The 24,262-nt window shown below is 35.8% G+C and overlaps 1 protein-coding gene across 2 annotated transcripts in view; it reads left to right on the forward strand.

Moving 5' to 3' along the window:
* thoc1 (THO complex 1) overlaps positions 1-24,262 on the forward strand; it is a 69,422-nt gene that overhangs the window by 38,076 nt on the left and 7,084 nt on the right. Inside the window, exons 14-19 of one of the 2 annotated variants that reach the window (XM_028803655.2) lie at positions 2,286-2,336; positions 2,416-2,486; positions 15,763-15,858; positions 18,909-18,977; positions 22,851-22,934; positions 23,592-23,739. In XM_028803655.2, the coding sequence (XP_028659488.1) occupies positions 2,286-2,336; positions 2,416-2,486; positions 15,763-15,858; positions 18,909-18,977; positions 22,851-22,934; positions 23,592-23,739 (519 nt within the window). The remainder of the gene's footprint in view (positions 1-2,285; positions 2,337-2,415; positions 2,487-15,762; positions 15,859-18,908; positions 18,978-22,850; positions 22,935-23,591; positions 23,740-24,262) is intronic. The other variant, XM_028803656.2, reaches the window with a different exon arrangement.

The raw sequence follows: 24,262 nt of genomic DNA on the forward strand, positions 1-24,262 counted from the left end.
TTTGTTTTAATTTTAAAGCACTAAAGTTTAGTCATTTTTATTTTATTTAAAGTAGTGTTTTTATTTTCGTTTATGTCAGGGTTATATCAGAGTGGTGCCTCTGAGGCTAGAGATCTGCACCGGCAATCAGAAGGTTGCTGGTTCGGGTCCTGTAAACACCAGAAGTGACTCTACTTGGTTGAGCCCTTGCGCAAAGCCCTTAACCTGCAATTGCTTTCTCCTGGTGTGACATTAATCTGCATCCAACCCTGCAAGCAGGTCCTCCAATTTACAGGGAAAACTTGGGGGTTGGTGGCAGGATTGGCACTCCAAAAAAACTCGCACTGTTCCAGTGTGGTGCTGAAGTGTCACCTGTGCACTTAGGTTCCAGTCCAGGTAGTTCGTCATGTGGTGGCAATGCGCTATCAGCGCATACTCCCAACATCTCTTTTATACAGTTGGGAGTTTTCTGATACCAACATATAGTGCTTTAACTCTACCTGCGTGCACAGCAGGCATCCAAGAGTAAGTTGTTCCAGTGACCTAATAATATTATTTTCTTATTATTTGATTGATATACAATTGGTTACATTTCTTTTTGTTTTTCCAATTGGTGTACAAGCAGGTGAACTGGCTTGCTCATGGTCACACCCATAACCTGTGTTTGAAGTTCTAGAGCAGAGGAATGAAGGTCAGTGGGAACAAGACAGAATACATATGTGTAAATGAGAGGGAGGTCAATGGAATGGTGAGGATGCAGCGAGTTGAAGGTGGATGAGTTTTAATATATGGGATCGAAAGTTCAGAGTAACAGGGGTTGTGGATGAAAGATGAAAGAGAGAATGCAGGCAGGGTGGAATGGGTGGAGAAGAGTGTGAGAAGTAATTTGTGATAGATGGGTAATCAGCAAGAATGAAAGGGAAGGTCTACATGACGATAGTGAGACCAGCTATGTTATGTGGGTTGGAGACTGTGGCACTGGTCAAAAAAACAGGAGACAGAGCTGGAGGTGGCAGTATTAAAGATGCTAAGATTTGCATTGGATGTGATGAGGATGGATAGGATTAGGAACGAGTACATTAGAAGGTCAGCTCAGGTTAGACGGTTTGGCGACAAACTCAGAGAGGCATTTGTTTGGACATGTGCAGAGGAGAGATGCTGGGTTTATTAGGAAAAGGATGCTAAGGATAGAGCTGCCAGGCAAGGGGAAGGCCTAAGAGAAGGTTTATAGATGTGGTTGAGTGGACATGAAGGTAATGGGTGTAACAGAGCAAAATATGGAAAAAGATGATCTGCTATGGCAACCCCATACGGGAGCAGCCTATAAAAGAAGATGATTCTATATGTTGTGTATTTCTAATAGTGAATATGTCTATTTTTTGCGACTTGGAATGTACCAGTACCAAAAACTCATGTTTCTTTTGTCATATTCAATACAAATAGGAGGTTTTTATTTCCCGTTTTTTCTTTATACACTAAAGTTTCTTTTTGAAGTGATGACTAAGTAAATGAAGCAAACTGTTTTCTCTTCAACAGTTTTGCCCTTTCGCCAGTTAGCTTAGTGTTGTGTAGACAAAATAAGTTTTTCCCCTTTAGCTTTGAGGGAAACATCATATTTATTCAAGTGATACCTTTTAAGATGATTAATTAAATATGTACAATATTAGCATACTCCAGCCAAATTGCTTCATACTGCTGTTTTGTTTCTGGCAGTCATGGTGAAAAACAACCATATATCTGATGGCCTTGCTTTTTGTAGTGTGTGCGTTATTTCCAATATTCTGTGGTGATAAATGATCTTCAAATTGCAAATGGTACTAATGAATGATAAATCAGTTGTCATTCAACAAACCTGTCATTTTTCTAGAACATTTTAGCACGCTAGGAACATACTTGGTTTGCCAAGAAATACAAAATGTACATTCTTTTAAAACTCAGAATCACATAAACTTATATTTGTAGAAGTTCCTCTAACAATATTTAGGTGACCAGCTTTTTAAAAAGATTTTTCTTTTAATTTAGCATAGTAATTCTGGCTTGTTTGATTAATCTAAAAAGTACTCCAGTAGGTAGATAGATAGACAGATACTTTATTAATCCCAAGTGGAAATTCACAAAGTATGTCTTCTCGCAACTAAAACAGCATACAGTATGTATGACTGCAGCTAATGTAAACTAACTTAATTTTTGTGCAACATGTGAGAATTGTGGGAGATATTCGGATACATTTTTCAAGGTAAATTGTTATGACACACAGCTGAATTTTGATATTCTTATTCGATTATTTTTCCTGTTTTTGTTTATAGCTGCTTAAGGAAACTCCTCCAGATGGTGATAAATTTGCAGCTGTAGTAGAGGTTGGTATTTACAGGAAATAATTTCCTGCAACTTGGAAACTGCGTGTTAGAATTCTGCCTGTATGCATTTCTCTTACAGCACATATTAAACACAGAAGAGAACTGGAATGCATGGAAAAATGAAGGTTGCCCAAGCTTTGTAAAAGAAAGGTAAGCTTAAAAGTTAACCATGTGAAACAAATATTACTTCCTCCAAAATTGTTCACTTGGAATGTAATTTTTGATGGATACCAATGGTTTTTAAAAATAAAGCTATAATCTTTTCAAAATTGGGATGCAATTACCACATCGCTGCTTCAACCCAAACACACCAGCCATTCACTTTTAAAGTTGCAATGAGTACAGACCGGCAATTTGTTTTATTATTTGGCAAAATCTAGGTGACTTGATTGTTACGTCTACAATTACTTCTTAGTTTACCAAGAAATATAATTTGTAAATTCTTTTAAACCTCACAATCACATTAACTTTAATTTTCTTATAAATATTATGTCACTTAGAACTGAGAATGTTAATCTGTATACCTGACACCAAGAAGGCTTTTAATAAATTGGAAGTTTGCCTTAGAATTTTTAATTTAAAAAAAAACAAAAAAAACTTTTATATGAAGTTTATACACTTTACAGTTATAAATACTATTTTACTCTTCTTTAATGTTCTGAAATCCGCTGGATGCTGAAATCTGCTGGCAGCACTGAGCACTGGGGAGGACCCATTAATGCAGTAATCACAATCTCCACAAGCACAGTTTGTTACTTGACAATATTATTTTGCAATTGGTGGTGTGTTCAATATGGTACAGATGCAATTGATTCTGTCATTAAGACTTTGGCTAACGTTTTACAGCAGAGTACCATTCCTGACACTAGCCCTCTCTATTATATTAATCCATGTTTGGGACCAACGTCAAGCTGACCTGGCTTTCCCCCCTTGGTGGCTAGATATCAGATCAGTTGCACTTAAGCAGATTAATTATGACCTTCTAGACATCCAACAACAAGTTGAATTTTACTACAATACTGCATTTTAAAAATTAAGCTGCTAAGACACTTGTTACAGTACACAGAGTTGTGCAATGCGTATATTAACCTAATAATTATTAGTGTTATGTTTCTTCTCTCTTTTGTAATATATTAAGTTACACTGAAGTATTTCCATTTGCTCCTTGAAAATATTTTTTTTTTCAAAAAAAAAAAAAGTGAGCCAAAATTAGTTTTCTCTCATCTCTTTTTTCCAAACCAGAAATGCAGCAGAAAAATTTAAATTTTATCCAAAGTACTCACAGCCAATAACTTTTTTGTTTAAGGTGTGTAATGAAAACACACACTGGAATTGCTTTAGATAGTTACAGCCACAAAGTCTTTCTGATCTGATAAAATTAACCAGTTTTTTTTCCTTGCATGCAACTATTCAAATTTATTGCCATCTGAAAATCTGTAGCATCATATACAGTACCAGAGCCAATCTACTGTCAACCTTATGTAATGTAATTCATCTGTATTCACCATCTAAAGGTATCTGGGAACTCAAATGATATGAATGTGTCTAATTGACATGATGTAGGCAGGGCAGCGTACTCCAAATACAATAAAATAATGTGTGAGCAGTGCTGAAACACAGATGGTTAGTAATTGTGGTATATGCGCAAGATTAAATTATGGCTGTGTTATATGAAGATTAATTCTCTCAATTAATACTTCATTTGGAATAAAACACCGCTTGTTTGGACAGTGCAGCCTGAACAGGTTAATAACATAGACATTGATACAGTAATTTTCATTCAGCTTGAAAGTGGTACTTTAAACCATTGAAAATAGACTTTTAATCAGTTGACGTTGTGGCTTATGAGAATGGTTATATTTGTTTTTTCTCCTTTGGAGCATTGTATGCCTTGCCTAACTTAGAGTAGGAAAAGTGTAGTTGGGAGGAATACAAGAGCGTGTATCACATTATTTAACCCCAAATTCCAAGAGAGGAAATATGCTACTTTGAACTACTACATGATTGCAAATGCTTATGTTTCATTATTTAACAGAAAGTACTGCTTGATTGGAAATATAAATAAATATAAATATATATATATATAATATATATACACTATATATATATATAATATATATACACTTGGAAGAAAAAAATAAAGATAATCGGATTACTACTTAATAAATCTCTTGGGTTTATGTAACATGCTGTCATGGTGCAATGATGGTCATTCATTCATTTCCAGAGGTTTGTTTTTTTTTTTGGAAAGAGTATTGCAACATATGGGGATTTTGCTTCCACTTCAGTTCATTAAATGTCATTTGTTTTCAGGGTTGATGAGATGGACTTTAAACTTTCTAATCACTTCCTGAGCATATTTATTTCCTTCTGTTCTGCTCTTACTTGAGCATGTACAAAATTATTGCATTACTTTTTTTATGAAATATGTCTTATTACTTGTACATTATATTGTTTACATGGATGCATACACGTTACTTTTTAGACTGTGCAGCAAAACAAAAGTGTATAGCACCTTGCACAAAGTTGTATTTAGGACTCTGGCACAAAAGGAGAAGGAAGAAAGTGTAAGAGTCATTACTTGTGTCTAAATGTTATTATTTTAAGGAATTAACATTTTCAGTAGCAACCTTGATTACAAAAAAATAACAGCAAATCACTCAGTGGACTGTACATCAGTTTTTTGTATATAGTACGGTGTAGTAATGGTACACTGGTTAGTAAAAATTGATGTCCTTGACAAAGCATTAAATAAGCTTTCATCCAAAAAATGCTTTTTTAAAGTGTTACAGTCCTTCATTTTCTGAAGTCAGTTTTTCCATTTCAGGGTTAGGGAGAGCGGAAGCCTATCCAAGCAGCATCCTGTGCAAGGTAGAAAAAGCTGATTCAGAAGATGGATGGAATATATAATTAAAGTATATAGTAAGACAGCATAAATAAAAAATATAAGCACAGATGTTTATTTCAGAGATTGCATGAGGTTTAATACTGCTTTTACACATTCATTTTATTCATTGGTGTTAAGTTAGAAGGCCTACTGTGAAGCTCACCTTTACAGAGTCCTGGGGCCAAGTTTATTTAACTGTACATTATTGTTAAAAGCTGTCAGTGTTTTGGGATGTGCAGGGTTTAATTTGACTTGGAAAAACTGTAGGTGAACTAGATAATTTTGGAAAAGGGTATTTTTTTGTAGTTCGGTAAGTTAAACCCAAAGTACAGAAATCATTTGTAATGATTTGTAAAGATGGAACTGAGATAATTTTGTCTATAAATTAACTATGCCAGCTTTTTGCATTGCTAAGACAAAGAAACATTCAACTTGTTGAATTTTTGTCTACTATAATATTGTTTAACTGTTGAAAAATGTCTTATAACTGTACTCAAATATCATTACTTCATTATCAAGCTGCTACAGATTTTTTCACCTGAACTTTTAAAAGATTAAGAGTGGTGATGGGTAGGGTTGGTGCCAGAAAAATTTAGCAGTGGCGCTTTGAGTTTTTTCACAGGACACACAGACTCATGATTACAATGCAAATAAAGCTCACAGTATTTTTTGGTATATAATATGTGTCAAAGAGTGCATATGTAACACACTAGAGATCAAAAGTTCATTCTACACCATACAATGCTGTTATTCTGAAAGCCAAGCAACAGTTGTTTGACAAACAAGAATGAGATGGCACTTTTCAGCACACTGGCTAACACCTACAGGAAGCCAACACAAGCACTGAATAAACCTTTCAATGCAACTGAAAATCATATAATACAAAAATGCTAAATTTATGTAGAAAAATTCAATTACAACTCTTCTGTTGTTTAGCCTACCACTGCATGCAACTTGAAAGACTACTGAAATAACAATGTCAATGTAATTTTGGCTTAATGCATAGCTATCAAAACAGTTAAACAGAGATAAAATAAATGTTCACTACAACTGTTTTTTGTATATGAAATTTTAATATGAAAAAGATTAAAAAATGATAAAGGTGACACTTGAACTACAGTATTGCTGACTTGTAGTCAGAAATGCTGCCATCTACATTATTTAACATCTGCCATAGATCATAACAAAGGGCACTGTTTTCCTGCTATTAAATTAAAAAAAAAAATCATGATTTTCTCACTGTACTGAATGAGGCATGATAATATAAAAATAGAACAATCAATATATACAATTTTATCATTTTCTTTAGTGTAGCCCCTTCCTCAACCCCTTCAACATTTGGGAAGAAAAGGGTACTAGTAATGGGCTGATTGCATTCCAGTTGGTGCTGAGCAAGGAACAAATTTCCAAAATGCTTTAGAGCTAACTGTAATTTCCAGCTTAATGTGTTATAATAAATAAAATAAAAATAAAATTCCCAGTGTTGTAATACAGTACTCTGTGTTTTGGAAGGGTGTGCACACAAAGACTGAAACTATGAACTTTAACTTTGGTAGGGCAAATTTTGAGCAGATGCGAACACATTTAAAAACATTTTACATATAATGCAGGACAAGTACATACTGTATCTAGATTTGGAATTAGTAGAAAAAAATAATTAAAAACTCTATGATGTATTAATAAAGAGTTGAAAATGAAGCTGCAAAGGAAAAAACAGCTGTATAAAGTGTATAAGATTAATAACTCCAATGTGAATCATAGGGCATATGAGAACATGAGGACAACCATTAAAAGCATATTACAGAGGAATATAGCAGATAAGACAAAAGATTACCCAAAGAAATTTTAATAATAATAACAATAAAGCATTTTAATAGTAAAAGGACAGTCAAGGAGGAGGTGAAGTGCATCAGGAATAGTAAAAGGGAATTAAAACATACAGACAGTGAAATAGCAGATGCTCTAAACTCAGAAAGTGCTGAGGTCTTTACATGTGAGGAAGTAGATAACCTCCTAGCAGTAAAAGGGACTACTAAGGAAGGACTGAGTGATTTTGAAATTGTGGAGGGAAAAGTGCTACTTAGATTAAATAGGTTTAAATCAAACAGATCACCAGCACCAGATAATATTTATCCTCAAGTTCTTAAGGAAGTTAGTGAGTACATATATAAACCATTGATGCATATTTTTAGGAAGTCACTCTGCCCTTGGTAAATTTAGAAGGATTGGAAAATGGCCAATATTACCCCGTTATATAAAAAGGGTGACCAGACAGATCCAAGCATCTATAAACCAGTAACCGTAACATTCATCACAGGTAAGTTAATGGAAGAAATTATTAAGGGGAAGATTGAGTAACACATGACAAGAACAGGAGTTTTACTGAACAGTGAGCTTGGATTCAGAAGAAGGGAGGTCATGTTTTTCCAATATTCTGGTATTCTATGAGGAAGCAACAAAAGGATATGATCAAAGTGGACCGTGTGAATTCCTTATCGGGACTTTCAGAAAGCATTTGATAAGGTGCCACACGAGAGGTTGTGCATCAAACTAAAAGAAGCGGGAGTTCAGGGTGGTGATAATAGATGTGTACAAAATTTCCTCAGACACAGGTAGCAGATTTGGAGAGGAATATAGGTAACAAGCTGGTTAAGTCTGCAGATGATACCAAGATGGGTAGATTGGCAGATAATCTAGACTCTGTTGAATCACTACAGATGTACTTGATCAGAATTCAGATATGGGCAAATTAGTTACAGATGAAGTTTAATGTAAGTAAATGTAAAGAATTATACATAGGAAGTTTGACTTTTTTGTTTTTTGGTATGGTGGAGAACTCTCTACCACCCTGTGTCACAAGTTTTTAAAATCAAAGTGGCACTGTAAATTAAAGGTAATGTGGAAAAAAATTGCTAAGTAGTATGATAGATATATTACTTGGGGGATCTTGAGAACTTGACTGGGTGATATTTTGCAAAAGTTAGATGGATGCGGATTGACAGGCTATTAAGGTGAGATGGCCTGTTCTTGTCAAAACTGAGGGATAGCTGAAAGGAATGGACTGTCGACAACAGCATCAATTCAAGAAATCAAAAACACTGTACTGTATCCCAAGCCAAGTTGCAAATGACAATGTCGGCAGTATCAACAACATTAGCTATTGGTTTGCATGTGGCAGTTTCAAATGATAGTGAATTCTTGACCCACTCAATGTACTGAATAAAGTAACTATCACATCAGTGTATTTTTCAGTTTCCCGAATTATGACGTAGGTTGCATTTTACAAGACAAGGTATTGTGCTACAGCTATGGAGCTGAGGACATCATTCACTTTATTTGGGAGGTCTGAGGCAAGAACTGGATGTTCTGACTCAGTGTCCTCAAAGCTTGTTCCACTTGGATGACTTGCTGGCTATGAATTGGTTGGATGTTGCTTACATGTCCCTTAAATGCATTTTTATCTTTTGTTATTCCTTTATTAATCTCTGCCAAGTAGTCAAGGCGGTTAATGCTGCTAATTTCTGTGTCAGTAAAATTAATCAGATTTTGTTTTCCAGCATCTTCAAATGGGGTGAGTGCACTCATATTAACATTTATATTTCCTAGTGTGGTATACAGTGCCTACAGTACTTGTGTTCAAAAATGATCTGACATTAAAAATCTTGTCCACCTGTAGGGCTCCTTAGGCCCCATTGTTCTGTTTGCAGTCACTATATAGACGTTCAAAGGTCAATTTGATCTCAGGGTTCTGATACAGAAAGCCAGGAAGAAACGTTTTTCAGACAGGGTTTATAAAATATGGTGTGTCTATAACCTTAAATAAAGCTTTGTTATGAAAAGGCTCCTAGCCTGGCTTTTAAAATTCCCTCCAGTTGTAAAAGTGATTACTACTATTGTCATCAGTAGTCAGGAGAAAATGAAGCTGAAGCCAGCACCCGTTAAACAGGTTACCCCCTGTGTTAGAAGTTCAGCCACAGGTGGTGGTAGATGCATGTGTGTCATATCCGCAATATTCACATTACATCTCTAGGAAGTTGAATGCCAAGATTAGAGCTACCAGGCAACAGATTGCAAGTCATCCTAGCCACCTGTCATATTGATCAGTCAATGCAAAGTAATCTTGAACATACGACTTGCTGTAACTGAGATTTAAAGCTAAATTGTCCAATAAATTCTGCATGGGGTACTTAGTGCAGTAATATTAGCTCCAATACTGTCCAGCATTGTCTTGACACCTGCTATAATGCTTTTGGTATGCTATACTCTGCTATAATGCTTAACTATATTTTGGGTATCATTAAATATGGAATACACCATTTGAACTGTATTGCCGACATCTGTTTTCAGCAATTTTATCACATAGAATGGCTGCCTATTTACATCAGGTATCCCACTGAAGATTGCATTAGCTGAACCAATGAGTTTTGGATACCGGTACAAGTTCTGGAGACATTTTTGAAGTAAAAATGTTAGTTTTAAATACCCATTAGGAGGTCTGAAAATAATAAGTACACCTTATGAGAAGAACAGATAGTGTCTGAAGTAATTTAGAAAGCTAACAGAATGTTAGGTTATATACTACAATGTGTAGAATACAAGTCCAAGCGGGTTTTGCTCAAGATTTATAGCACACTGGTGAGGTCTCATCAGTAGTACTGTAAACAGCTTTGGTCTCCAAAAAAGAGTGACAAGGCTGATTCCAGTGCTACAGAGGATGAATTATGAGGAAAGATTAAAAGAGCTGAGACTTCATTTTAAGCAAAAAAGATTCAGAGGAAGCGTGTTTGAAGTGTTTCAAGATTTTTATTTTAAAATGAGTGCATCAACAACGTGGGGACACAGTTGGAAACTTCTTAAGGGTAAATTTCGCATAAACATTAGGAAGTTTATCTTTTCACAGAGATCCATAGATCCTGGGAATAAGCTACCAAGTAGTGTTGTAGGCCGTAGGACGTTAGGGACTTTCAGAACTGGACTTGATGTTTTATTTTCTTTTTAGAAGAATTAAGTGGATTGTACTGGTGAGCTTTCTTGGGCTAAATGGCATGTTCTCATCTAGATTGTTCTATTGTTCTTAATAAAGTAGTACTGTGAAAAGTGGTATTTTTGCAAGAAGCATATTTTTACTTTAAAAGCATGAAATGGTCTAAATGTAAATGTTCAGCAAAAAATCACAGCAGTATACAATATGTGTCCATTGGCTTTTAGTATTTGTGCTTGAAGAAATGAGATAAGCATTTGCTAAGGATGCTGTTCACACATGGTGTCTAAATGTACAGCCTTTACCTCTTGGGAGGAAGCAGTGCTCTTCAGTTCCTTTCTCTCTACTGCACAAGTGGTACACCTGAATTGTATTTGGAAAACATTGAGGGAGAATAATCAAGTACATTGCATGCACTTTATGTTGTTTCCTGAATTGTTTTGAAGAGGAAACTCCCATTTCATCAAGATAGATATGAATAAATTAGCAGGTGCTAACTATTGTAAAACCCACATGGCAGCATATACCTAACCCTGTAAAATCTTGCCATTCTTAAAAGTGCTAGAGCTATTTTATTTCCTCAACTATTTCTAGTGGACAAGTGTTTTAAGGTGGATGTTGAGTATGCAAGTTTTTTGCTTAAGTTTCAGGGTTTTTTGTTTTTTTTGTGAAGAGATTTTTCAATTGAAAATTGAAGTAAACTTAAGTGTTGTGAAAATAATTTGTAGCAGTGTAGTTTCTCAGGTGGTAAATACAATATTTTCATACTTAAAAGTAGCTGTTTAAACACAGGCTATGGTGCCATTAAAATACATGTTACTAGTTTCTAATTCACTTTATCCTGTCTGCTTAAATAAGGAGCGTGAAGTGCAAAAAAGGTCACAGATGAAGACAAATTATGAAAGCTATTGTTTGCAGATGTAGATGTGATTGAAATGTGTGTTTTTCATGACCCATTGCAAGGGAAATTGATTTTGAATAATGCAATTGCACACTTAGCAGAAAAATATAACATTATGTGTTTATATTCGTAACTTGCATGAAAACCAGGATTGTAGGTGTTTTTACACTATTATGTAAGAGACAAAGAGAAGGTGCAGTACCAGTTTCTTAATGTGATTGGGGCAAATTACTGTCAAGTGTAAAAGCCAGAGCTGAGTGTGTACTGCACATAGAACACTAGTTCTAAAAAATTGGGACACTGTGTAAAATGTAAAAAAAAAAAAAAAAAAAGATTTGCAATCTCATATACCCATATTTTATTCACAGTAGAACATAGAAAACACATCAAATGTTTAAATTGAAAACAATTTACCATTTTAAGAAGGTCATTTTGAATTCGATGGCAGGAACACGTCTCAAAAAAGTTGGGACAGGGCCATGTTTACCATTGTGAAGCATCCCCTCTTCTTTTAACAAGAGTCTATAAACGTCCGGGAACTGAGGTGAACAGTTGCTAGACTTTTGAGAGAGGAATATTGTCCCATTCTTGTCTGATGTAGGATTCTAGCTGCTCAATAGTCCTTGTTCCTATTTGTCGTATTTTTGGTACTATTGGTGAAAGGTCTGGACTGCAGGCAGGCCAGTTCATCACCTGGACTCTTCTACTACGAAGCTATGTTTTTGTAATAGATGGGGTTTAGCATTGTCTTGTAATATGCGAGGCCTTCCCTGAAAAATACGTCATCTGGATTGGAGCATATGTTGCTCTAAAACCTGTATATACCTTTCAGTATTGAAGGTGCAACTTTCCAGATGTGCAAGCTACCAATTCCATAAGCACTAATGCACCCCCTATGCCATCAGAGACACAGGTTTTTGAACTGAGCGCTGATAACACACCCTCTACTGTTTAGTCCAAAGGACACCGCATCCATGTTTTCCAAAAAGAATTTAAAATTTCGATTCGCTTGGCCACGGAACAGTTTTCCGCTTTGCCTCAGTCCATTTTAAATCAGCTTTGGCCCAGCGGAGATGGTGGCGTTTCTGGATCATATTCACGTATGGCTTCTACTTTGCAAGATAGAGCCTTAACCTGCATTTGTGGATGGCACGGTGAATTGTGTTCACAGACAATGATTTCTGGAAGTGTTCCTGAGCACATACAGTGATTTTCATGACAGAATCATACCTGTTTTTAATGCAGTTCTGCCTGAGGGCCCGAAGATCACAGGCAACCAGTATTGACTTTCGGCCTTGTTGCTTGTGCAAAGATTTTTCCAGATTCTCTGAATGTTTTGATGATATTATGTTCTGTAGATGATGAGTCTTAACAATTCTACGTTGAGCATTATCCTGAAATTGTTCAACAATTTGTAGATGTAGTTTTTTGTAGATTGGAGAATCTGCCCATCTTTACTACTGAGAGATTCTGCCTCTCTAAGATGCTTTTTTATACCAAATCATGTTACTGACCTGTTGCCAATTAACCTAATTAGTTGCAAAATGTTCCTGCAGCTGTTTTTTTTAGTACCATTTATTTTTCCAGCCTTTTGTTGCCCCCATTGCAACTTTTTGGAGATGTATTGCTGCCTTCAAATTCAAAATGAGCAAATATTTTTCATGAAATAGTAAAAAGTCTCACTTTCATGGGTTTATGAGACTTGCAGATCTTTGCATTCTGTTTTTATTGCCATTTTACACAGCATCACAACTTTTATGGAATTGGGGTTGTAGATCAATTGGAAGAGCAAATAAATGATCAAAATTAAATAGCATCATAATGCGCATCTGATTTAAGTTTGATGTAATCTCCAACTTTAAACACATATTTTAGCTACAGTGCTGATTGCTGTTATCTTAATGTCTACATCATAAACATATTAGAGCTAAAATTTTCACTTCTCAGATAATAATAGTAATTCATAATAATCCCTAATCAGGGACAGTCTTCCAAATATTATGTTTTAATACATTTCAAATAATAAAGATTTGTGTTTTGCACTAAATATTTAAATGTAAGCCGAAACCTCATTCTGGATGTTGTTGCTGAAGAATTAGATGGTTGGTGAAAAAATTATTTATTGTATAATTTTCTGACAGTCTATATGGAGTAAAAACAAATCTTTCAATAAGTTAAAGACCAAAGAGAGCAATGGTTTATCTTGTGGTTTATCTTACCAAGAGGTCAGTTAGTGCAGTAACTGTGCAACAGGTCTTCCACTGTAAAGAGTAGGTACACACTAGTCAATTGTGGCTTGCAGTTGACGTTTTAGGCACATTCACTTAGGTTTATTTTACAGTAGAGAATATTTGTGCAGCCAGTATTTTTTTTTATTTGAAACCTCTGCTGTTATTTAAATTCTTTTAAACATATAAAAGCCCAATGTGCACATTCATGTTTGATTAAAATATTGGTTTTTACATTGTATATAATTTGTAGCTCAGCTAATTATTGTATTTATGAAAAATACAATATTTAATCTATTATTAATTAATAGACAACTGTTTATAATATCGTGTATGAATGGTTAGGAATACATTGTAGTACTTGGAAGTAGTATTTTTCCCTTCCTTCACAATGGATCATATTAATTTGTTTAGTGAGAAGTATTAATATATCATTATTTTATATCATGCTCGCAATTTAGCTTTAAATAATGTTCATGAAAATGATTTCATCCTGTCTCACAAAGGCTTCATCTAATTTAAATAACAGGAAATTGAAGCAAGGCAAGAACCAGAAGTTGCTGCAGTTCTAGTACATCAGTGGACTTAGACAGCAGCACAGGTGCCTACTCCCTGTATACATGGCAGTCTACATTACCGTATTCTAGCTCTGTGTGTGGAAACTAGTGTATAACATGGAGAAAATGGAATTTCAGCCATATGCCACACCCAACATGGTAGTGAACTAGATAACTATTTTATAATCTAGTATAAAATTTGATACTGTCCGTATTTTCATCTTGGATTTGAATAGTATTGCTGCATATAGTAAGTACAGTACAAGAGATTAACCCAGAAAAAACTATATTTAGAAAGGAGGTAATATCAATCGCATAATATTACAATAATAACTGCTTCTTATATTGGTCTTTAGCCAAGTTTGCCACCTTGCACATTTTTTGTTGAAAAAGCAATTATGCACCCATTGAATCTGTTGACTTTTTCAACATATTATTTTGAGCAGGCAAACATCAGGACTTAACGCAACAGTGCCTACAGATTAAGGTGATGTACTTGATTAAAACACAAGGAAATGTGTGTTTTCCATCATTTAAAAAAAAAAATACCAATAGATATAATGATCTACTGAGGAAAAATCTCAGTTACCCTGTTCCTTGGTCTTGGAGCTGACATTGTCCCCGTTAGCAGAAATGACTTATTGTAGGTATCTATATTTAGTCTTTTTGAAGACTAATTTTGTTCACAATCCTTTGTGTGTGTGAGAAAGAGGAAGTACTTTTTATAAAATTGTTTGTATTATGCAGTGTTTTTCAGAAAACATTGCACTGGTTGACACTACTAGTAAATTATGGCCAATAAAATGGCTTGGATTTTGAGATTTAATCTTCAATATCAGAACAAAAACTAGGATCTATGTTTACACCCACATTATAGGGCCTTGTATCATTTCATGCTACCAGCTGTATATTTAATTGTATATTTAGTTTGAGAAAAATATTTAAAAAGTAGTATGTTCTTAAAAAAGAAGTTTGGCCTACTTTACTCCATATAGCATTTTCAGAGCTCATTCCACTAAAAATATATACAGTGATCCCTCGCTATATCGCGCTTCGCCTTTCGCGGCTTCACTCCATCGCGGATTTTATATGTAAGCATATTTAAATATATATCGCGGATTTTTCGCTGCTTCGCGGGTTTCTGCGGACAACGGCTCTTTTAATTTCTGGTACATGCTTCCTCAGTTGGTTTGCCCAGTTGATTTCATACAAGGGACGCTATTGGCAGATGGCTGAGAAGCTACCCAACTTACTTTCTCTCTCTCTCTCTCTCTCTCTCTCTATTGCGCTGACGTAGGGGGGTGTGAGCAGGGGGGCTGTGTGCAGCTGCTTCCTAAAGGACATGCTGCACGTGCTTCGCATACTTAAAAGCTCAAAGGGCATGTATTGATTTTTTACTTTGTTTTTCTCTGTCTCTCTCTCTCTCTCTCTCCCTGCTCCTGACGGAGGGGGTGTGAGCTGCCGCCTTCAACAGCTTTGTACCGGCGATGCTTCGCATACTTAAAAGCCAAAAAGCCCTATTGATTTTTTTTTTGACTGCTTGCTTTGTTCTCACAGTTTAAACTTTTGAAAAAGAGACAAATGTTTGTTTGCAGTGTTTGAATAACGTTCCTGTCTGTCTACAACCTCCTGTGTTTCTGCGCAGATCTGTGACCCAAGCATGACATTCTAAAAATAACCATATAAACATATGGTTTCTACTTCGCGGATTTTCCTATTTCGCGGGTGGCTCTGGAACGCAACCCCCGCGATGGAGGAGGGATTACTGTAATCTGTTTTAATATTACTTGTGGATTAGGGGTTTGTATGGATAAATAAACCAACTAAAATAATAAATTAATAGTAACAGGTTTCTTTTTCCATTTTCTCTAGGCCTGTAGAAACCAAACCAATTCGACCTGCACGAAAACGCCCTGTACCAGAGGACTTCTTAAGTAAAGGTCCTGATAGGAAAGTTTTGATGGGGAAGTAAGTATCTTAATATGTTACCCCTGGATTTGTAGTAATTTAAGATGCATTGTTTTGTCATGATTAAATACAGTAATGAAATATTTGCATTTTTGAAGTACAATTAAAAAAATAGTTGTTGGCATGTTTTAACTTAGCTTGTATTTCAAGTGACATTTTGTAATGTGTATGAAAGTTTGTGAATAATTAGACAGTAGAACATGTTATTACATACATTTACTGTATATTTCCAGAATACCAGAAGTTTAACATTTACTATTTTGGCCTAGAAAGACTTGCTTATAATCAGAATTCTCTTTATTGACTAGGAATTTGTCTTGATAGTATTGGTGCAACATACAAGGAGAACACAGAATACAAAAGATAAAATATAAAATGATAAAATACACTGCCTGGCCAAAAAAAAAGTCGCCACCAAAAAAAAAAGGTCACACACTCTAATATTTCGTTGGACCGCCTTTAGCTTTGATTACGGCACGCATTCGCTGTGGCATTGTTTCAATAAGCTTCTGCAGTGTCACAAGATTTAGTTCCATCCAGTGTTGCATTAATTTTTCACCAAGATCTTGCATGATGGGTGCATCACTTCATCTGCCTCTCTTCTTACCCTGATGCGCCCATCACCCTGGAACAGGGTAAATCTGGACTCATCTGACCACATGACCTTCTTCCATTGCTCCAGAGTCCAATCTTTATGCTCCCTAGCAAATTGAAGCCTTTTTTTCCCGGTTTGCCTCACTGATTAGTGGTTTTCTTACGGCTACACAGCTGTTCAGTCCCAATCCCTTGAGTTCCCTTTGCATTGTGCGTGTGGAAATGCTCTTACTTTCACTATTAAACATAGACTTGAGTTCTACTGTTGTTTTTCTTCGATTTGACTTCACCAAACGTTTAAGTGATCACCGATCACGATTAATCAGAATTTTTTTCCGGCCACATTTCTTCCTCGAAGACGATGGGTCCCCACTATCCTTCCAGTTTTTAATAATGCGTTGGACAGTTCTTAGCCCAATTTTAGTAGTTTCTGCAATCTCCTTAGATGTTTTCTCTGCTTGATGCATGCCAATGATTTGACCCTTCTCAAACAGACTAACATCTTTTCCACAACCACGAGATGTGTCTTTCGACATGGTTGTTTAAGAAATGAGAAGCAACTCATTGCACCAGTTGGGATTAAATAACTTGTTGCCAGCTGAAAGATAATCGCCCATGCAAACTAACAACTCATTTTGATTAGATGTTTAATACTATTAATAGTGTGATGATATTTTAATTAATACCTGTGTTAAATAGACATGTACTGTTAAAAAGTAATTCTGTATTAGTTTTACCATGACACACACACAATTAGTAATTTTGAAAAAGGGTCTGTAATTTATTGTTAGGTTGTAACGTGTCTCAATGTTTTTTAAAATGAAGATCATACTCATAAGGCAATTTCCCTTATAGAGTCCTTAATTCCATCCCACTACTTTATTACCTTCGCCCTTTGATAGGATGAAAAAATAGATATTTCTGGTCATTGAGATACTTTGACAGGTGACATGTATGCTCACTATGCAGGATAAATTAGATGTTTGCTTTGGAGATAAATACAGTACATATTTGAAGATATATTTACTGGTGGTGACAAAAATGTTAAAAGCAGTCGTATCTGCAATGACAATGAAAATTTAAAATGGTTACATAAAGGCATCCTTTCGTGTTATCACAGTTTACTTAAATACATTTGTCTGGCTACTGGCCTAGATATCGCATGTCTAGACCTTTGTTAATTTTCACTTGCTGGAGGATTTAAGTCACTGTCCTTGTAAACATGTAGAATAGATGTGGGTGACATGCAAATACAGTCCTTCAGTGTAAATTAAGCCTTGGTCATTGCTTTTATTTATGTTTATTTATTTATTTGGAATGTTCACAATAATTTGAAAGTGAACCCCTACAGGAGTTCATTTTAATATTATGTCTTCTCTTTAGGCCAGTTGCTTTTGCAGTGGTCACTATGAATGGTACTGTGTAAAGTGGAGTGTAATATTTGCTTTTTGCAGCATCTTGCAATAATTTTTAGTATGAAAAGAAGTGTATAAAAATTAATTATTGTATTATTATTTTTAAATCTTTGCAGTGAGCTTTATTTTATGTACCTTAAAGACTGATGTTATTTTATACTGCATGGTCCCAGTTACAGCATGCTGGTTTCTAGTGTAGGATATCTTGCAAAACAGTAGTTTGAGTAATGATAGTTAACAAGCTGCCTTTTTTGTTATTCAATCTTTCCACAGTCAGTGTGAGATATTATTGAATTGTTTGAAGGAAATCACAGTATAACTAAGAGGCATTAGCTACGTTCCTCACTTTCTACATAATTTCTGTCTACTCTGATAGCCTTCTACTATCCAAAAACAAGTACATGTTTCTCATACTAGCCTGAACCTTGACTTGTAATCACTTCTTCAATAACTTTGTTATTAGTCCCAAATCTTTTCTTACAAATGGCAAATCTAATTGTTCTAAATAAGTGGAAAATTATTTTTTTCACAATAAGTTCAATAACACATTAAAACTAGCACCACTGCACAATGCCATTTTGGTGGCCAAGTTCATGAGCTGTAGCAGAATAGATTTCTGATCATTTGACTAAAGTAAAAATATATATATATATATTTGTTACAAAGGTTTTTTGGTGCAACCCAGGTATAATCAAAGAGAGTGCATTCCTTTATATTTTCACATTTAAAGTCGAGCAATGGTATATGCAGACCACTTGAGTTATATATATATATATATATATATATAATATATAAACTAAATCATTTAAATTCTGTTGGACATCCATTTTCTGAATGAGGAATCATCAGGTGTGTAGCTCACTTAAAGCTTAGAAAAGCAATATTGCACATGTTTGGAAGATGATAAACCTGAAAGCTGCAGATGTCAGAGTTAAGTTTCAGTTTAAAATCTGAGTGATACAATCATACAAGAATAATGCTGGATATGTGGACAATAGTATTTTTAACTGATTGATGCTTTAATGTTTTTATTACTTTGAGCAGTGAAGAGTTGACTCGGCTGTGGAATCTTAATAACGATAATATGGAAGCATGCAAATCAGAATCCAGGTAGGTTACATTTTTATTTATGTGTCATATTTAGGTCTGTTAAGATACAGGACTGTGATTAGACCTCCCACCATATACAGTGCATCCGGAAAGTATTCACAGCACATCACTTTTTACACATTTTGTTACAGCCTTATTCCAAAATGGATTAAATTCATTTTTTTCCTCAGAATTCTACACACAACACCCCATAATGACAACGTGAAAAAAGTTTACTTGAGGTTTTTGCAAATTTACTAAAAACTAAGAAATCACATGTACATAAGTATTCACAGCCTTTGCTCAATACTTTGTCGATGCACCTTTGGCAGCAATTACAGCCTCAAGTCTTTTTGAATATGATGCCACAAGCTTAGCACACCTATCCTTGGCCAGTTCCGCCCATTCCTCTTTGCAGCACCTCTCAAGCTCCATCAGGTTGGATGGGAAGCGTCGGTGCACAGCCATTTTAAAATCTCTCCAGAGATGTTCAATTGGATTCAAGTCTGGGCTCTGGCTGGGCCACTCAAGGACATTCATAGAGTTGTCCTGAAGCCACTCCTTTGATATCTTGGCTGTGTGCTTAGGGTCATTGTCCTGCTGAAAGATAAACTGTCGCCCCAGTCTGAGGTCAAGAGCGCTCTTGAGCAGGTTTTCATCCAGGATGTCTCTGTACATTGCTGCAGTCATCTTTCCCTTTATCCTGACTAGTCTCCCAGGCCCTGCCGCTGAAAAACATCCTCACAGCATGATGCTGCCACCACCATGCTTCACTGTAGGAATGGTATTGGCCTGGTGATGAGCGGTGCCTGGTTTCCTCCAAACATGACGCCCTGCATTCACACCAAAGAGTTCAATCTTTGTCTCATCAGACCAGAGAATTTTCTTTCTCATGGTCTGAGAGTCCTTCAGGTGCCTTTTGGCAAACTCCAGGTGGGCTGCCATGTGCCTTTTACTAAGGAGTGGCTTCCGTCTGGCCACTCTACCATACAGGCCTGATTGGTGGATTGCTGCAGAGATGGTTGTCCTTCTGGAAGGTTCTCCTCTCTCCACAGACGACCTCTGGAGCTCTGACGGAGTGACCATCGGGTTCTTGTTCACCTCCCTGACTAAGGCCCTTCTCCCCCGATCGCTCAGTTTAGATGGCCGGCCAGCTCTAGGAAGAGTCCTGGTGGTTTTGAACTTCTTCCACTTACGGATGATGGAGACCACTGTGCTCATTGGGACCTTCAAAGCAGTAGAAATTTTTCTGTAACCTTCCCTAGAATTGTGCCTCAAGACAAGGTCTACAGACAATTCCTTTGACTTGATGCTTGGTTTGTGCTCTGACATGAACTGTCAACTGTGGGACCTTATATAGACAGGTGTGTGCCCTTCCAAATCATGTCCAATCAACTGAATTTACCACAGGTGGACTCCAATTAAGCTGCAGAAACATCTCAAGGATAATCAGGGGAAACAGGATGCACCTGAGCTCAATTTTTGTGAATACTTATGTACATGTGCTTTCTCAATTTTTTTAATTTTTAATAAATTTGCAAAAATCTCAAACTTTTTTCACGTTGTCATTATGGAGTGTTGTGTGTAGAATTCTGAAGAAAAAAAATTAATTTAATCCATTTTGGAATAAGGCTGTAACATAACAAAATGTGGAAAAAGTGATGCGCTGTGAATACTTTCCGGATGCACTATACAGTAATCCCTCCTCCATCGCGGGGGTTGCGTTCCAGAGCCACCCGCGAAATAAGAAAATCCGCGAAGTAGAAACCATATGTTTATATGGTTATTTTTATATTGTCATGCTTGGGTCACAGATTTGCGCAGAAACACAGGAGGTTGTAGAGAGACAGGAACGTCATTCAAACACTGCAAACAAATATTTGCCTCTTTTTCAAAAGTTTAAACTGTGCTCCATGACAAGACAGAGATGACAGTTCCGTCTCACAATTAAAAGAATGCAAACATATTTTCCTCTTCAAAGGAGTGCGCGTCAGGAGCAGAGTCTGTCAGAAAGACAGAGGAAAGCAAACAAATCAATAGGGCTGTTTGCTTTTAAGTATGTGAAGCACCGCAGCACAAAGCTGTTGAAGGCGGCAGCTCACACCCCCTCCGTCAGGAGCAGGGAGAGAGAGAGAGACAGAGTTTGTTTTTCAAACAAAAATCAATACGTGCCCTTCGAGCTTTTAAGTATGCGAAGCACCGTACAGCATGTCGTTTCAGGAAGCAGCTGCACAAAAGATAGCAACGTGAAGATAATCTTTCAGCATTTTTAGACAAGCGTCCTTATCGTCTAGGTGTGCGAACAGCCCCCCTGCTCAATCCCCTTACGTCAGGATCAGAGAAAGTCAGCGCAAGAGAGACAGAAAAGTAAGCTGGGTAGCTTCTCAGCCATCTGCCAATAGCGTCCCTTGTATGAAATCAACTGGGCAAACCAACTGAGGAAGCATGTACCAGAAATTAAAAGACCCATTGTCCGCAGAAATCCGCGAACCAGCAAAAAATCCGCGATATATATTTAAATATGCTTACATATAAAATCCGCGATGGAGTGAAGCCGCGAAAGGCGAAGCGCGATATAGCGAGGGATCACTGTATATTAATTATTTGACCTGGTATAAATTGGTATGTTTCTGCTAGTTAAACTAGCCTTTGGTTAAACCTTATTAAAGTTCAGATTGGATTCCCTCCTAAAAAGTAAATAGCAACTGCCACTTTACCTACAACTGTTATGATATGTGATTTTTCTCATGTAACAAATGACACTGATAAACATGCTCTAGATTAAAACTTATCCATTAAAAAATAAAAAGGAAAAAAAATAAGTACAGGTTGACTATCCCTAATCTGAGTGCTGATATGAACCCTACAAGTGTCTTTCTTATTAAACGCTGATTCTTTTTTTTTAATTTATTAAAACCATACAAACAATTTAAATTTTGCTTTGATTCAAACGTGAAAATATGCGCACACCAAAAAGTAGATATGAATAACATGCTGATTCAAAATGGATTTATTCCTTCAGAGCAAGACTGGGGTGTGGGATGCTGCAAATTGCCTTTTTATGTTGGTAAAACTTTATTATGTTTTATGTTTGTATACCCACACCATATGAAAACTAAATGTAGTTCCTTGTCGGTCAGTTAGTGACTTTCAGCACAGTGGGCATGATAGAGGAAGGTTGACTTGAGAAATTCCTGACCTGTCAGACAGTTTCCTGAGAAGTGATAACAGGAAGCCATTATATAAACTGACAACAAATCAAAAAAATTCTTCCATGCTAAAACACAGCGTTTGCCCTCTTAAAACAGAATTAAAGTACAGTCTGTATGAGGTTTAATGTGTTTGTCATGTCAACGCACAGTATGATAACGACTTGGTGATATGAATTATTATATGCACGAGTTGTCGTATAGCTAGTTGTCTGCATTTCCCTACTTGATCAAGGGTATCCCCAATATATCTTATGTATATCCAAATATTCCAAAATTCAAAAAATATCCAAACTATTTCTGGTCCCCAGGCATTTCAGATTAGGGTTACTCAACCTGTATAATATTTCATGGGCTCATTTGACTTCCAAATGCTGTTAACGCTTACAGAATTAGAAAATAATACTTTATTCAAAACCACTTTGTTTCACAGTAATTAATATACAATGTGTATAATATGCATTCAAATATATAACATAATGTTCTGACAAAATGATGTCTAAAAAACAAAACATTTTACAAATAATTATTCCTTGCAAACTGAGTAATGCAGAATTACTGCACATTTGTCTATCTTTTGGAATGCAGTATTTAATCTTAAATTATTTTTTGTAGTTTTTTTTAGTTTCAGAAGCATTTTCTTTTGGCTGTTCTAATTTTTTTTTTTTTTTTTTTTTTTTTTAAGAGAGTTTATGCCAAGTTTAGAAGAATTCTTTGAGGAAGCTATTGAACAGGCTGATCCAGCGAACATGGTTGAAGAGAAATACAAGTATGTTTACACTGATGCTGTTTTAAGTAAGATTTGTTATGATGGTTAGTATATTGAGCTAATTTACTTCTAAAAAGGGAGATGTTTACATCTCGTAGGATTTGGCTTATGCCAGCACATTAAGATTTCCAGACTGATTATTTTAAATAACAATGCATGTAATCTCCATACAACTGAACTTTGGTTCACTTTGCTGGGAGACTTAGAGAACTGAGCTGTGTGGATGGACTTGAGCGTCTTATTTATCTGGGCATGAGCCTCGCAGTGTGGCCTACTATTTAAGGTGACAAATCTTACAGAACAGTGTTGCGAGTTTGTTTTTCCACAACTGGTTTACTGTATGACTATAAGAAAATTACTTATCCCTTATCCTGTGTGTTATATAGATGCAGAAATATGTGGACAATAATGGCATAATCAGGAAAAATAGCTTGTGACAATATTTGTAGCATATGTATGTAAATACACAGGTTATGGATGATCTACCAAAGTAATAAAATGTAGAAAGGCAGTATTCTCATGCTGTACTTGAGCTAACAAGTGTTTTCAGAATTTATTTCCTGGAATTGCTTTATAACATACAACATATTAATGTATAATTTAATAGGTTTTTTTTTTTTTTGTCGTAAATAACGTTTGTGTGCATTTTCTTTTTAGGGTTGTAAATAATTCAAACTATGGTTGGAGAGCTTTGAGACTTCTGGCACGTAGAAGTCCTCATTTTTTCCAGCCTACTAATCAGCAGTTCAAAAGCCTTCCTGAATACTTGGAGAATATGGTCATCAAGCTAGCAAAAGAGTTACCTGTGAGTACTTAATTCTTCAATTAATTGTGAATTCTTCTCATCAGTTGCTATCGTAATGACCTATTTTATGATTAGAAAGATCAGCATCAAAGCAGTAAATAATTACTGAGATGTTATAAAATAGTTTAGGTAACATCTGAATTTTTTTCCTTGGAACACAAGTTTGCAATTCTTTTTGTAAAATCAAAGTACACATGTGGCTGATGAATCCTGTCAACTTACAAGTTAAAATAATTAAAATTTAATTCTTGTTTCATTGCTGTTTTGCTATAAGACTCCTTGTCAAATTTCTGAAAATGAATACTTACACTGGTATCTAGTGAACCTAGCAGGGTTACAAGTAAGTGGAATTTCAGGTAAAGAATGGAGGTGATCTCCGGATACCCTCCTCATCTATGTATGTATGTAGAGTCTGATTCAACTTAACTTGTGCATTCAGTCATTTCTCTCAAAGTTATGTCATCAAAAATGTACCCTAGTGAAGGTTATAATTGTTAATGCTGTTTTCAGACACATTTTGGGA

The sequence above is a fragment of the Erpetoichthys calabaricus genome, chromosome 6 (assembly GCF_900747795.2).
Source record: "Erpetoichthys calabaricus chromosome 6, fErpCal1.3, whole genome shotgun sequence".
Classification (NCBI taxonomy): domain Eukaryota; kingdom Metazoa; phylum Chordata; class Cladistia; order Polypteriformes; family Polypteridae; genus Erpetoichthys; species Erpetoichthys calabaricus.